This window comes from Pan troglodytes, chromosome 7 (assembly GCF_028858775.2).
Source record: "Pan troglodytes isolate AG18354 chromosome 7, NHGRI_mPanTro3-v2.0_pri, whole genome shotgun sequence".
Taxonomy (NCBI): Eukaryota; Metazoa; Chordata; class Mammalia; order Primates; family Hominidae; genus Pan; species Pan troglodytes.
Window position 1 is genome coordinate 17,787,720 of NC_072405.2, and position 14,985 is coordinate 17,802,704.

The 14,985-nt window shown below is 49.1% G+C and overlaps 1 protein-coding gene across 10 annotated transcripts in view; it reads left to right on the forward strand.

Annotated features, from left to right (window-relative positions):
• The first annotated feature begins 1,150 nt into the window (after positions 1-1,150).
• Positions 1,151-14,985, forward strand: part of FDFT1 (farnesyl-diphosphate farnesyltransferase 1) — a 50,584-nt gene continuing 36,749 nt past the window's right edge. The window contains exons 1-5 of one of the 10 annotated variants that reach the window (XM_054656426.2): positions 1,156-1,444; positions 4,752-4,808; positions 8,004-8,230; positions 8,534-8,706; positions 14,542-14,639. In XM_054656426.2, the coding sequence (XP_054512401.1) occupies positions 8,608-8,706; positions 14,542-14,639 (197 nt within the window). In that variant the 5' untranslated portion in view covers positions 1,156-1,444; positions 4,752-4,808; positions 8,004-8,230; positions 8,534-8,607. 10 annotated transcript variants of the gene reach the window in all.

Below are 14,985 nucleotides of genomic sequence, written 5' to 3' on the forward strand. Positions count from 1 at the left end.
TAGGTTTCCATCATAGTAAGGAGAGGCGGGATACGTGTGAGAGGCGGCAGCATGCTGGCAGCCCTGCAGCCCTTGCTCGCTCTCGGTGCCTCCTCGGCCTCGGCGCCCATTCTGGCCGCGCTTGAGGAGCCCTTCAGCCCACCGCTGCACCGTGGGAGCCTTTCTCTGGGCTGGCCTAGTCCGGAGCCGGCTCCCTCAGCTTGCGGGGAGGTGTGGAGTGAGAGGCACTGGCGGGAACCGGGGCTGCGCGCGGCGCTTGCCGGCCAGCGCAAGTTCCGGGTGGGCGTGGGCTCGGCGGGCCCGCACTTGGAGCGGGCGGCCGGCCCCGCCGGCCGGGGCAGTGAGGGGCTTAGCACCTGGGCCAGCAGCCGCTGTGCTTGATTTCTCGACAGGCCTTAGCTGCCTCCCCGCGGGGCAGGGCTCGGGACCTGCAGCACGCCATGCCTGAGCCTCCCCTCCGCCGCCGCCGTGGGCTCCTGCGCGGCTCAAGCCTCCCCGACGAGCGCCACCCCCTGTTCCACGGCGCCCAGTCCCATCGACCGCCCAAGAGCTGAGGAGTGCGGGCGGATGGCACGGGAGTGGCAGGCAGCTCCACCTGCGGCCCTGCGCGGGATCCACTGGGTGAAGCCAGCTGGGCTACTGAGTCTGGTGGGGACTTGGAGACTATTTATGTCTAGCTAAGGGATTGTAAATACACCAATCAGCAGTCTGTATCTAGCTCAAGGTTTGTAAACACACCAATCAGCACCCTGTGTCTAGCTCAGAGTTTGTAAATACACCAATGGACACTCTGTATCTAGCTAATCTAGTGGGGAGGTGGAGACCTTTTATGTCTAGCTTAGGGATTGTAACCGCACCAATCAGCACCCTGTCAAAACGGACAAATCAGCTCTCTGTAAAACAGACCAATCGGCTTTCTGTAAAATGGACCAATCAGCAGGGTGTGGGTGGGGCCAGATAAGACAATAAAAGCGAGCTGCCTTTAAAAAAAAAAAAAAAAAAAAAAAAAAAAAACGGTGGCAACATGCTGGGGTCCCTTTGCAACGCCCGGGAAGCTTTGTTGTTTGCAATAAATTTTAATACTTCTCTGTTTCGGTCTGCACTGCCTTTATGAGCTGTAACACGGGGTAGGTTTGCAGCTTCACTCCTGAAGCCAGTAAGACAACGAACCCACCAGGAGGAACAAACAACTCCAGACGCGCCGACTTAAGAGCTATAATACTCGCTGTGACGGTCTGCAGCTTCACTCCTGAGCCAGCGAGACCACGAACCCACCAAAAGGAAGAAACTCCGAACGCATCCGAACATCAGAAGGAACAGACTCCGGACACGCCGCCTTTAAGAACTGTAACACTCACCGCGAGGGTGGGCGGCTTCATTCCTGAAGTCAGTGAGACCAAGAACCCACCAATTCCGGACACACTTAGACTAGACAGACTCTAAGGTGAAAGATTGGTTTAGTTCATGAGTTGGGGTTTTGTGATAACTGACATTGTGAAAAACGGGGGATTTAACGTAGATTTTCACAGTGGCTTTAGACATTTCATAAATATTTCTTAAATGCCTCCTAAATGCTAGGATTTGGGAATACAAAGCTAAACAAAACACAAAGCCAAATCTTACTGTAACGGGAGTATGTAAAGTGTTTCTGTTAATGGAAAAAGTGCTGTGTGAGGATGGGGGTTAAGTGACTGGACTGTTTGTGTTCTGAGCGTTCTAGAACAGATCTGATTACGCTGTAAACACTCGGCCAGATACTGTGTAGGCCCAGCCCTTGCGCTTGAGGGGGCCACAGTGAGGTGGCGAAACAGACAAGAGATGATTAGAATACAGAAAGTTCAGGTTGGGAGGAACCACTGAACATGGTAGAAGTACTGAGGTCTGTGAAAGTAAAGATCAGCCCAATGAACACAAACAAATGAGGCTCTTGATTCGGAGCTTGCTGTAGTAAGGGAGTTTTGTACTTAGTGGACACTCCGAGGCAGGCAGGGGAGTGGGAAGCTTTACGGTGGAAAAGGGGAAGGCTGCAGCAGTGCTCTGACTGGAGGCTTCTGGCCTGGGGAAGTTGGAAGCAGCTGATAGAGGTAGGTGTCTTCAGTGATTGGTTTGAGGAGCGTATTTGTTTTTCTGTGGTTGATTCTGAGTTGCAAGAGTCCTGACCATTTGGGGCTGATTGCTGCTGAGGTTGTGGTTTTCTTGTAGGACAGGCAGCCCCAAATTGGGCCTTAGCCTATGAGGGTTCTTGGCTTTCCCCAGGAAAGAATTCAAGGGTGAGCCAGTGGTAAGGTGGAAGAAAACAACTTCGTTAAAGAGGCAGTGTGACAGCTCCGTGACTTTTCCTGCAGAGTAGGGCTGCTCCGCAGGCAGTGTGCTGAAAGCAGCTCAGGGCAGTTCTGCAGTCAGATCTATACCTACTTTTAATTGCACGCAGATTAAAGGACAGTTTCTGAAGATATTTGTAGGAAAAGGGTAGTAACTTCTGGGTTGTTGGGTCATTGCCATGGAAAGGGGTGGTAAATCCTGGGTGTTGCCACGGCAATGGTAAACTGATATGGCACGCTGGTGCGCGTGTCTTACGGAAGGCTGCTTCGGCCCCTCCCTGTTTTAGCTAGTCCTCAATTTGGTCGGCTGTCTGAACCCCACCTCTGGAGTTGAATCTCGCCTCCTATCTCATTTTGAGTTCCTTGGACTGCTTGCAGCAGCGGTTGTTTAAGCCATAGTTCTGTTATATAGGGTCTGGTTGTTATCCATTCCTATGTTCAGCTTCCAAGTGGGCACCTAAGTCAGACTGAGGGAGCTGGATTAGGGGCTTCAACTGTGTCTCTAACAAATAGGACCATCACATAACATGTCTGTCTCTTCCTCTGCATTGTAAGCTCTTTGGGTGTGGAACCTTATCTTACTCATCTTTGTTTTTTCCCATGTCTGCTGCCACATTGTAGATGTTCAGGTGTTTGTTGCATTTAAAGAACAGATAAATCACAGCTACTAGGGAAGCTGAGATGGGAAGATCCTTGATCCTAGGAGTTTGAGCCAGCCTGGACAACATAAGACCCTGTCTGTCTCTCACACACACTCAAAAACAAACAAACAAAACGGTGGGGGAGGGGAACAGATAAAGGAGAGGCCAGGAAACACCAGAAAAGGATTCCTGAAGCAGATTCCACCTGAGCTGTAATGGAGGTGTGGCAGGTGGCTAGGCAAGGAGCAGGAAGCGTATTGAAGGCAGGTGAATTGCTTGGGCCAAGGCCGGATGTGAAGTACTGTAGCCTGTTTGGGGGGACAATAAGTGCTGCTAGGACTGGATCAGGGTGTGAAAGTAGTACAAGAATGGGTGGACAGGAGGCTGAAATCCCAACAAAGGATGTAGATGCCAAATGGCAAGGACGTTTTTATTCTATGCCAGAAAGCTTGATTTCCTTTAAATCAATCCATTGATTCGAAGACATTTCAAGGCCGGGCGCGGTGGCTCACGCCTGTAATCCCAGCACTTTGGGAGGCAGAGGCGGGCGGATCACGAGGTCAGGAGATCGAGACCACGGTGAAACCCCGTCTCTACTAAAAATACAAAAAATTAGCTGGGCGCAGTGGCGGGCGCCTGTAGTCCCAGCTACTCGGGAGGCTGAGGCAGGAGAATGGCGTGAACCCGGAAGGCGGAGCTTGCAGTGAGCTGAGATCGCGCCACTGCACTCCAGCCTGGGCAACAGAGCGAGACTCGGTCTCAAAAAAAAAAAAAAAAAAGACATTTCATTGGAGGAATTTAAAATGGAAGGATTATAATCAAGTGTGTGTTTTTATTTTTGTTTTTATTTTTTATTTTTTTGAGACGGAGTCTCACTTTGTTGCCCAGGCTGCAGTGTGGTGTCGTGATCTCGGCTCCTGGGTTCAAGCGATTCTCCAGCCTCAGCCTCCAGAGTAACTGGGATTACAGGCACCCACCACCATGCTCAGCTAATTTTTGTATTTTTGGTAGAGACAGGGTTTCACCATGTTGGCCAGGGTGGTCTCAAACTCCTGACCTCAAGTGATCTCCCTGCATCGGTCTTCCAAAGTGCTGGGATTACAGGTGTGAGCCACTGCACCCAGCCCAGTGTGTGTTTTAGACGAGTAACTCTACTTGCCATATGGGAAAGGACAGGGGAAGTCAACTTCAACATGGTTTGGGGAAGAAGATGTGGCTTAAACCAAGATGGAGCAGGGAGGAGAGATTAAAATGAAAGATATTTGTTTTCTTGGACTCCACAGGACTTGATGAATGATTTTGAAGGGGTGAATATAAGGAGAGAAAGGGCGTTATCAATGACACCTGGATTTTGTGATTACAAAACTGAGAGGCTGTTAATGCTATCCACAGGAGAAGCAGATTTAATGGAAGAGAGATTTAAAGAATGGGCACGTTAACTAACTTTGCATTGTTTAGGCACCATCGTGTCCTACACGCAGCTCAATTCAATAAATACTCATTGAGCACCCAATAAATATTCATTGAGCCAGTATGTGCTGGGCACTATTCCAGATGCTTGAGGGGACATTAGTGAGCAAAACAAAGGTGTGTCGTCATTGAGCTTAGATTTCTAGTGTTGACTTAAAAAATATGATTTATCAATTTAGAAAGGGAGGAGAGACTTTATTTCTTCTAAAGGGTTACAGCATGCTTCCAGCTTAGACCAAAGACGGGCACTTTGAAGGAAAAGGCGTTTGAGGTAGGAGCTTTATGCTGACTGGGTTGGCTAAATGTACATATTTAACAGGTTACAAGAGGAGCTACGAATATTTATGATGGCGGACCTGACACATTGAAGAAACATGTATGTAATATATGACCCATATTCACTTTGGGATAGAGACTCAACATGTGAATGCATTACAATTACGCCCTATATGTCAAAAGGTCTTTTTAGGACAGGAAGGCGCCTTGAGTGTACAGTCCCTGTAAACCGGCCAGACCAGTCCACGGTCGGTGGTCTTATCAGGAGAAAGTTACTGAAATCAGTCTCTTGACCAGTCAAAGCTGTAGTTATGGCTGGTGGAACAGGGGTTCAATTAGTCACTGTCTGGTGGAGCTGCAAGTGTTTTACTGTTGCTTATCTGAAGGCCAGCGTTTAGCTGCTGGAGAAAAAGAACCCTGTGGCAGTTAGAGCTTAGTTGATTCTTTAAGTGTAGGTGTGCCTGACTTCACCATTGCCTGCACAGCCTTAGGTCCTGTTTATAATTGGGTATCTTACTGCCGCAGAGTCTGTTCCGTTAGTCTTATGATCTCTGTTTTAATGTTAATGCCGGTCAGTTGTGTATGAACTCCAAAAGGAAGGGGGTACAATGAGGGCTATCTGATCTCCTGTCCCATTATTTGAAATGCTTGTTCCCTGGTGCCATAAAGAAATAGCACTTGTAGGCCGGGCGCTGTGGCTCACGCCTGTAATCCCAGTACCTGGGGAGGCTGAGGCGGGCGGATCTCGAGGTCAAGAGATTGAGACCATCCTAACCAACATGGTGAAACCCTGTCTCTACTAAAAATACAAAAATTAGCTGGCCGTGGTGGTACATGCCTGTAGTCCCAGCTACTTGGGAGGCTAAGGCAGGAGACTCACTTGAACCTGGGAGCCAGAGGTTGCAGTGAGCCAAGATCGCGCCACTGCACTCCAGCCTCACGACAGAGTGAGACTCCATTTAAAAAAAAAAAAAATGAAGAAGAAATAGCACTCGAAGGCTGGGCGCAGTGGCTTGCCTGTAATCCTAGCACTTTGGGAGGCCGAGGCGGGTGGATCATGAGGTCAGGAGTTCGAGACCAGTCTGGCCAACATGGTGAAACCCTGTCTCTACTAAAAATCGAAAAATTACCCAGGCGTGGTGGTTGGGCGCCTGTAATCCCAGCTACTCGGGAGGCTGAGGCAGGAGAAGCGCTTGAACCCAGAAGGCAGAGGTTGCAGTGAGCCGAGACTGTGCCACTGCACTCCAGCCTGGCAACAAGAGTGAAATTCTGTCTCAAAAAAAAAAAAAAAAAAAAAAAAAGGCGCTTGAACATTAATTTACTAAGCAAGGCCATTTTTACTTCCTGCAGAAAGGGTACACTCGCCAGCAGTTTTGCCATGGGAGTATACCAAACAAAGGAGACAGGGTCATTTATAACCTGACTCGTCCACCCACTGCTTGTGTCTAGTTTCCATTGGCTGGAACGGTGCCTCACGTTCTGTATTTGTCCCGATTGGCTAGCAACTTAGAAGTTTTTAAAAGAGGCAAAGGTAAAGGAGAACAAAGGAAGGAGGAAGTAACTTGTGGAATGCTGAGAAAGGTAAAAACACCTTCAAATAAGGAAGAGGAACAGGCTATGACCTAATGCTTGCTTGGACCACTATAAGCATGCCAGGGCAAGTATTTAGGCTAAATTGTGAGAGCTAAGAACATGAAGTACATTGATTTCTTTATCATAGCTAGCAGATATTTAAGAATGTTAGCACAGGTCTTTGAATAAAGTTTGTTTCTAAGAGAAGTTACTATTTATTCCTAATTAAATGGGGAGGAAAGTCTTTGAAGAGGAACCTCTACTTTACTTTTTATACCGTCATGGCTGGAAACTAAGTTTTTAAGATTTTTTGGGGTTCCCTTGGCCGAGGTGGGGAGTGGGAGGGCTGTGCAGTGGTAGGGGCTTAGGATTTTTAGTTTACACTAGTAGGGGAAACACTCTGTAATCTACTACATAAGTAAATGATGTATTAGAATATGGTAAATATAGGCAAGTAGACCCCCCTGGGATTAGCAGTGGTGGAAATGTGAGAGAGGGCAAACAGGTGGGTCTAGATGAGGTGTGAGCAGACTCGAGGGGCACAGGAGTTAGTCAAGCCAGTATCTGGGGGATAGTGCAGGAATAGTGAACAGCTAGGCAAAAAGTCCTGGGGCCAGAGAAAGCAAAACCATAAGAGATGGAGGCCAGAGAGGTAATCTGGGTGGAAGGCTGCAGCCTCTCAGGATCCCTGTAGGTGCTTTGGCTTTTGTTGGAGAGACACTGAACAGCTTTGGGCAGTGAACGTACCTGACAGGTTTCCTTTTTGTTTTTGAGATGAAGTCTCGCTCTTGTCCCCCAGGCTGGAGTGCAGTAGCGCGATCTCAGCTCACTGCAACCTCTGCCTCCTGGGTTCAAGCGATTCTCTTGCCTCAGCCTCCCAGGTAGCTGGGATTACAGGCGCCTGCCACCATGCCTGGCTAATTTTTGTATTTTTAGTAGAGACGCAGTTTCAGCATGTTGGCCAGGCTGGTCTTGAACTCCGGACCTCAGGTGATCCGCCCGCCTTGGCCTCCCAAAGTGCTGGGATTACAGGCATGAGCCACCGCGCTCGGCTAGACCTGACAGGTTTTAAAAGGATTACTGGTTGCTGTGTTAAAACAGAGTGCAGGATGGCTTAGGTAGCCAGTAGGTTTTTTTTTTTTTTTTTTTTTTTTTTTTTTTTTTTTTTTTTTTTTTTTTTGGAGACGTAGTCTTGCTCTGTTGGCCTGGCTGGAGTGCAGTGGTGTCATCTTGGCTCACTGCAACCTCCGCTTCCCGGGTTCAAGTGATTCTCCTGCCTCAGCCTCCGGAGTAGTTGGGACTACAGGCGCCCACCACCACACTCGGCTTTTTTGTATTTTTAGTAGAGACGGGTTTCACCATGTTGGGCAGGATGGTCTCGATCTCTTGACCTCGTGATCCACCCGCCTTGGCCTCCCAAAGTGTTGGGATTACAGGCGTGAGCCACCACGCCTGGCCGGGTAGCCAGTAGTTTCTAGGGCTGGAGAGATCTAGGATGAGAGAAGTTTCCACATTCCTGTTACAGGCTAAGGCTTCAGCTCCTTTTTCTAGGACTAAGCTGGATCTCAAGTAAACACTAAAGAGGGGGCAGCTGAAGCTCCAGGAGTGTGCGGGGCTCCCTGGGGCTGGATGGCGGTGGCGGGCAGGCGAGCTGGGCTGTGCTCGGGTGTGTTACAGTAAAGACGCCCAGCTTGGCGCTGGCCCGGCCTTTTCACGGTTTTAGGCTCTACAGAGAGGGGCTGCAGAGCTCACCCGGCTGGCAGGGGCCACCAAGGCCCGACACGTGGGCGACTTATTGATCAAGTGGGGAGGAAGCAGCCCCGCACTGCTCTCCCGACTCCGAAGCAGCCCCGCACTGCTCTGCCGACTCCGAACACCGCTGAGCTCCTGCGCACCCTAAGCCCCACCGCCTCACTTCCAGTCCCCACAGCGTTCGTGCTCCCAGCCGGGGTAAGCGGAAGAAAACAAAGGCCCGGCTCCATCAGGGCACCAATCCCGTTCATCGGCCTCTTTCTCGGCCTCCAATGAGCTTCTAGGGTGTTATCACGCCAGGCTCCTTCCGCCACTGATTGGCCAGGGTTTTCCTAGTGTGAGCGGCCCTGGCCAATCAGCGCCCATCAGCCCACCCCACGAGGCCGCAGGTAGCCCCGCTGGCGGCCGAGGCCGGTTGAAGTGGGCGGAGCGGCGGGCGGGGCGTCGCCGTACTAGGCCTGCCCCCTGTCCGGCCAGCCCCTCGAAGCACCTACTCCACAGGTCCAGCCGGCCGGTGAGAGCCTGGGGACCGCAGAGGTGAGAGTCGCGCCCGGGAGTCCGCCGCCTGCGCGAGGATGGAGTTCGTGAAATGCCTGGGCCACCCCGAAGAGTTCTACAACCTGGTGCGCTTCCGGATCGGGGGCAAGCGGAAGGTGATGCCCAAGATGGACCAGGTGGGCCGAGCATCCCTGCTTGCCCAGGGCGGGGAGGCAGCTCGCTGGGCCGGCCTCAGGGCCTGAGCGGCCGGGCCCGGATCTGGGGCAAGGGGCGCGGCGAGCAGGGCCGACGCCTGGGTGTTCCCGTCCCCCTTCCCTCGAGCCTTCTCCCTGTCGGCCCGGGTGGACGCGGCCGTCGTGGCTGACCTGTCCCTGCCCCCGCAAGCCGCCCTGTGCATGAGCGACTTCTGCGTGGTTCCCGGTGGTTGCGCTCCCCGTTTCGTCCCCTCCGTGAGCATCGGCGCTTACCGGTGTTTTAACCCGAGGGTTACACATCTGAGGCAATGTGGGTGGGTTACGTGGGAGAGGACGAGTGAGTTTTTTGGTAAGCGGAATGAACTATGCAGATAACATCACATGAAGGCCGTTTCTGGAATGAAGTCTGACTCCAACAGTTTCACCACCTCCTCCGGAGCTCTCCCCGCCTTGCTGCCTTCCATTGCTTCATCCTCGGTGCTTCCTGAGTTTTAAAATCGCCTATCTACGCTTCCAAGTTCCAATGAGTTATCTGTACGTCTATGGATTAGCTAGGTGGTTGGTGGAAGGTCAGAACTTGGTTTTAGTTAGATTTTATCTGCCTCATGCCTGTACTGTTTGTTTAATGAATGCATAGGAGGTGTTTTTATTCCAACAAGAAAATTATTCGTACGTGATTATTGAATGAATAGACAAATTCAGCCAAGTTCTTCTGGTCTGGACCAGCCTGGCTGATTTCTGTGACTTTTTTGGGCCAACAGGACAGTAGCAAATGTGACTCAGGCCGAGGCTTGATAGGTGCCTGAACATCGGAGTCTTTCTTTCAGTGTCCATGTGCTTCAGTAAACACACTAGCAAATAAATTTCTGGTTTTTGTCCCCAGTAGACTACACCCTCATTTGGTGTTATTTTTCACATGCTATCTTTAATACAGGTACATCCTTCAGTCTATTTGTAGAACATTCAATTTTCTTCATTTTTTCTTTGCCGGTGCTACATTATTTTAATTATTTTGCTGCAGAATAACTTCTATTATTTGATATGGCAGATGTCACTTTTTATATTTAGATGTAGCATTCATTTATTTAACAAATATTTGACCACCAATTGTATATCAGATAGTGTTCTAGGTGCTGGAGGTACAACAGTGAACAAGCTAGGTGTGAAGACCTTGATTTTATAAAACTTACTTTTTAGTGGAAGAGAGACAATTCAAAAAAGCGAATGTAGAGTTTTTCAGGTGGAGAAAAGCACTGCAGAGGAAGATACTAGCAGGGCAAGGGATCTGAGTGCAGTCAGACCTCATTTGGGTCCAGACTTCATTCCTCTATGTCTCTTTCCTTTCTACAGAAAGACTTAGAGAAAATGGTAGCATTGGTTACCTGTTGGGAGGGAAAGTGGGTGGTCATGGTAAGTGGGTAGAGAAAGACTTCACAGTATACTGTTTTTGTACATTTTGAATTTTTTTAAAAGCGAGACTTGAGCTATTTCTTCTAGCTCTGATAATATGGTGCAGTATTTGTTTTGTTAGTTGTAGTCTTTCTGGGCAGTTTTTACATCCCCATGAGCCGTTAAAAAAAATACCTGAACCTTTAATTAGGGGAAATAAATTGGAAAAACACATTTCCCTTCACTTAACATTATCTTAGTTTCTCTTTTTTTTTTTTTTTTTTGAGATGGAGTCTTGCTCTGTTACCCAGGCTGGAGTGCAGTGGTGGCGTGACCTCAGCAGCCTCCGCCTCCTGGGTTCAAGCAGTTCTCCTGCCTCAGCCTCCCGAGTAGCTGGGATTACAGGCACCTGCCACTACGCCCGGCTGATTTTTTGGTATTTTTAGTAGAGACGGGGTTTCACTATGTTGGCGAGGCTGGTTTTGAACTCTTGACCTCAAGTGATCTGCTCGCCTTGGTCTCTCAAAGTGCTAGGATTACACGCGTGAGCCACTGCACCCGGCCTTTATTTTTATTTTTATTTTTTGAGAGGGGGTCTCACTCCGTCGTCCAGGCTAGAATGCTGTGGCCTGAACATGACTCACTCCAGTCTTGACTTCCTTGGCTGAAGCCATCCTCCCACGTCGGCTTCCTGATCCTGAGTAGCTGGGACTCCAGGCACGTGTCACCAATGCATGGCTAATTTTTAAATTTTTTTGTAGACACAATGTCTCGCTGCATTGCCCAGGCTGGTCTTGAACTCCTGAGCTCAAGCGATTTTCCCACCTCAGCCTCAAAGTGCTGGCATTACAGGTGTGAGCCACTGCACCCAACCAGTTTCTCTCTGCAAACTAGGGAAAAAATTTACACTTAGCAGATATTGAGGGCTGATTATTTCTATCACAGAAGCATTTGGCTATAGAATTTCAAGGTTTAGTAAACTTGATTTTCACTGAATTTTTAGGTGCATAACAGTAAATCTACGGGCATATGCCGCCTGCAAGTTGTGTGGCATCACCCAAAAGCCGAGAGTAATGGAAAGAGCAGGCTGTTTGTAATCAGGCAGATCTGGCTTCTGTCCAATCTAAATCCTGTTATTTAGACTAATATCTTCTCTTAAGTCTGTTATTAAGTCCGATTTCTGACGCTATTAAGTTCGGTGAACAACCTTGGTAACTTAACCTCGGAACCACAGTTACTTCATCTGTAAAATAGGGATGTATGTATGGTAACGATTTTTTAACCACAACTTCCCAACTCTAAGATGGTCTGAAAACAATTTTTTGTGAGTTTGGCTCAGAATCACTTGGCAGCAAAACCTGACTTGAATTGAAGTTGAGGCTTCATTCATCCCACTTAGTATATTCAAATGTTTTGCTAAAGAAATAATCATGAGGTGCTACTTCACACTGACTAGGGTTGTATATGCATTTTATTGCCTATTTTCTAAAACACTAAAAATGCTAAATTCTGCCCCAGGTCTTGCCACAGATGTTTCAGTGGACTATGGGCCTGTGAGACCTTAAAGGGTTGATTGAGTAAGGATCACAGGTGATGTCCGCATTCTGCTTGGCATGGAGTTAAGTGCTTGATAAATGGTGGTTATCAATCTGATTATGTAAATTTATGTAAATTCAGTTCTCAAGTTTGTGGTTTTTTTTCCCCTCCTGGAGAAATCTATTCTATTTTAAAGTGAGGAAGGCTCCATGGAGGGCTGGTAGCTGGTAGCTGTTCACTTGTGGAACTTTCAGCCTGAGGCTGGAGCCCCTTCCTGGGAGTCTGGTCTTGTCCTCTCCTGACCACCCCCACACCCTTCCTCTAAATTCCCTCCATCCCTGTTTTCTCCCACTTGCCAGCTTTTGGGAGTGCACTGAATCTCAGACTGCAATAGATAAACCCAAGAGGGACAGGCACCAGTAGCCTGAGCTTGCTTTCTCCCCTGGCTCATGGGAATCAAGCAGTAGAAATTTTTAGTGAGTGTTTTTTTCCATAGTGTGCTTACTAGTTGTGTCTTCCTGTTTTGTTATTGTTGATTTGAATAAACCTGTTTACAAGGTAAGGGACTGAAACAAATAGGTGACAGGAAAAAGAGCAGCAGGGTACGAGCTGGAGGAGTAAGTGGCTTAGCTTGCTCCCTTTCAGAATGGAGGGCTGTATGGAAAGGAGGGGTAGTGTTCTTGAAGAGTGTTGGGGTTTAAATCTAGGGGGACTGTGTCTTGGCATTGATTGAAACTCGTGGCTTAACATCAGCCCCCAAACTGTTAGTTGGACTGAACATGACATTTGGCAGTGCAGTTAAAAACCCTGCCTGCTGTAGCCTGGTAATGGTCAGGCTATGTGAAGAGCTGCTCTGGAGCTCAGTCCAGAGCGGGTATTCTGTTTCTTTCACTCTGAAATCTTGCCTCTCGATATTTTGAGAAGGAAGGAGTTGGTGAATTGTTTTAAAATACTCGATGAATGTCTTCATTTATTCATTACACCATGTCTGAATATATTTATGTGCCAGACGCTGAACTTTACTAATATTATGGTGCCCAGTAAATACTTGTTTTTACTAATATTTTTTATGGCAATAAAATGACTTTTTCAGGATCATGTGATTTAAAAGATTGACCCTTTTGGCAAAATACGTATTCATGATAGGAAATATATACAAATAAAAACAACATAGTTCACTTAAACCTCCCACCAGAGCCCAGGGTTCACTGTTATCATTCTGAAGTGACTATGGAATTTCCTAGAAGTGGATATGCCATATTTTTTTAACCACTCCTGTTAGATATTTGTTTTTTATTTTTTTGAGATGGGGTCCCACTCTGCAGTATACAATATCATAGTTCACTGTAACGTGTATCTCCTGGGCTCAAGCGATCCTCCCACCTCAGCCTCCTGAGTAGCTAGTCTTGAGTAGCTAGACTATAGGTGGGCGCCACCACACCTGGCTTTTTAAAAATTTTTTTAAAAACTTTTTTATGAACACAAGGTCTCACTATGTTGCCCAGGCTGCCCTCAAATTCCTGGGCTCAAGTGATTCTCCCACCTTGGCCTTCCGAAGTGCAGGGATTACAGGCGTGAGCCACCGCACCCGGCCCTGTTGGATAAATGATTCCAGTGTCTCCCAAAAAGAACTGTTGTGAGACTGTGGGGTGAGGGGAGGGAAGGGGCAAATAGGAACCCGCCGTATTTTCCACTCCCTGTGGGCCTAAAACTGCTCTAAAAAATAGTCCATGAAAAAATACACACTACAAACAGCAACTCTTTCTGATATGCTTGCATTTAAAATAAGGCTTTTTCTCCCTTTCGGAAAAACACAGTCCTTGTTTGCTTTAGGGAAGAGTAGAGGTCAGTGCGCTGCATTCCATTAATTTCGAAGGGAAAGATGACAAGACATCTTGAAAGGAATGGCTGGCTTTCTAGAGAACAGTAGAGGCTTAACAGGTGTCATAGAAAAACCAGGGTTGGACAGTGGTAGTAAAACGGCAAAACAGATTTTATTCAGAAAAACTACCGCAGTAAGAGGAGAGAGACCTCGGTACAGAACTGCTCCACTCCGAATGCAAAGAAAAGTAGGAATTGATGGCGGGGGAGCCGGATGTCAGTGGATGGAAAATTATTACGAGGAAACACAGGGGTGTGCATTCTTGATGAAGGCAGGCCAGAGTTATCAGACATCACCTGAGGGATGGAGGGGGATGTGGAACCTGATCGGCTGTCTAGGGTGATCAGATACTGAAGTTGGGGGATTCTGGTCAAATCAATTTAGCAGGATTCTTGGTAAAAGTGGGCGACGCAAAGACAGACGCGTTGAATACAAAGTCCAGGCCTTGTTGGGAAGACGATTCAGCGGAGCCCGAGTAGAGTTTGGTCTAGGGAGACTCTGTCACTGGGAGGACGAGCGAGCCGCTCGGAAGTGCTCTGGGTTCCCTTAGCGGCCAGTGGGTTCTGGTGAGAAGGGCAACAGCGGGAGGAGGGGCCGGTGCGGAGCGGGAGGCCGGGGGCGGGGCTGCGGGGCGGGCCCGTTGTGGGTCGGCCCAGCGCGTATTCGAATAGAGGGCGAGCCCGTCCCGCCCCTCGTCGGGCGCTTCCCAGATCTGCTTGAGTCTATGGAGGAAAAACTCCGGGGGGTCCGCGATTCCCATGGCCGCAGCCGCCTGCGGCACCAAAGCCATGGCCCTCTTCAAGCGCACCTTGGTGCTGAGTCCCGCCGCGGCGCCCAGGGGCCCGGGCGCAGGCACCGCCCCGCGGGGCTGCTGCTTGCCTCCTGCCGCCTGGCCCTGCAAGGACTGGTCTCGGGGAGAGGGCGGCAGGCTGTGGAGCCGCCTGCCGCAGTCCCACTCCCACTCCTGCTCCTCGACGTCTCCCACCGCCGTGTGTGTTGTCTGCCCGCAGGACTCGCTCAGCAGCAGCCTGAAAACTTGCTACAAATATCTCAATCAGACCAGTCGCAGTTTCGCAGCTGTTATCCAGGCGCTGGATGGGGAAATGCGGTGAGTGATGGAGGCAGCGTCTCTGGCTTGGAGGAAAGCTTGTCCAGGGACCTTTGAGTGTGTTGGAACCTACCTTTTTATATAGCGCTCAGCGTTGCAGCCTCGTTGCTGTGCCTTAGCCAGAACATAGCCCGGCCCTATGTGTTTACTTTAGAAAGCCCTTCCAGGCTCTTTGCCACCTAGTAGAGTCCCTGCGGGCCCAGCCTTTCAGAGAAGAGGGGGGAGGGGATGATGTTTATTAACTTTTTTTAGTCCTGGCAGCTGAACCTGCCTGTGAGCAGGTCGTGTATTTTCTCGGCTTCCCTTATCCAACTTTGCATTTCTATTTCTAGCATATTGGGTTGAT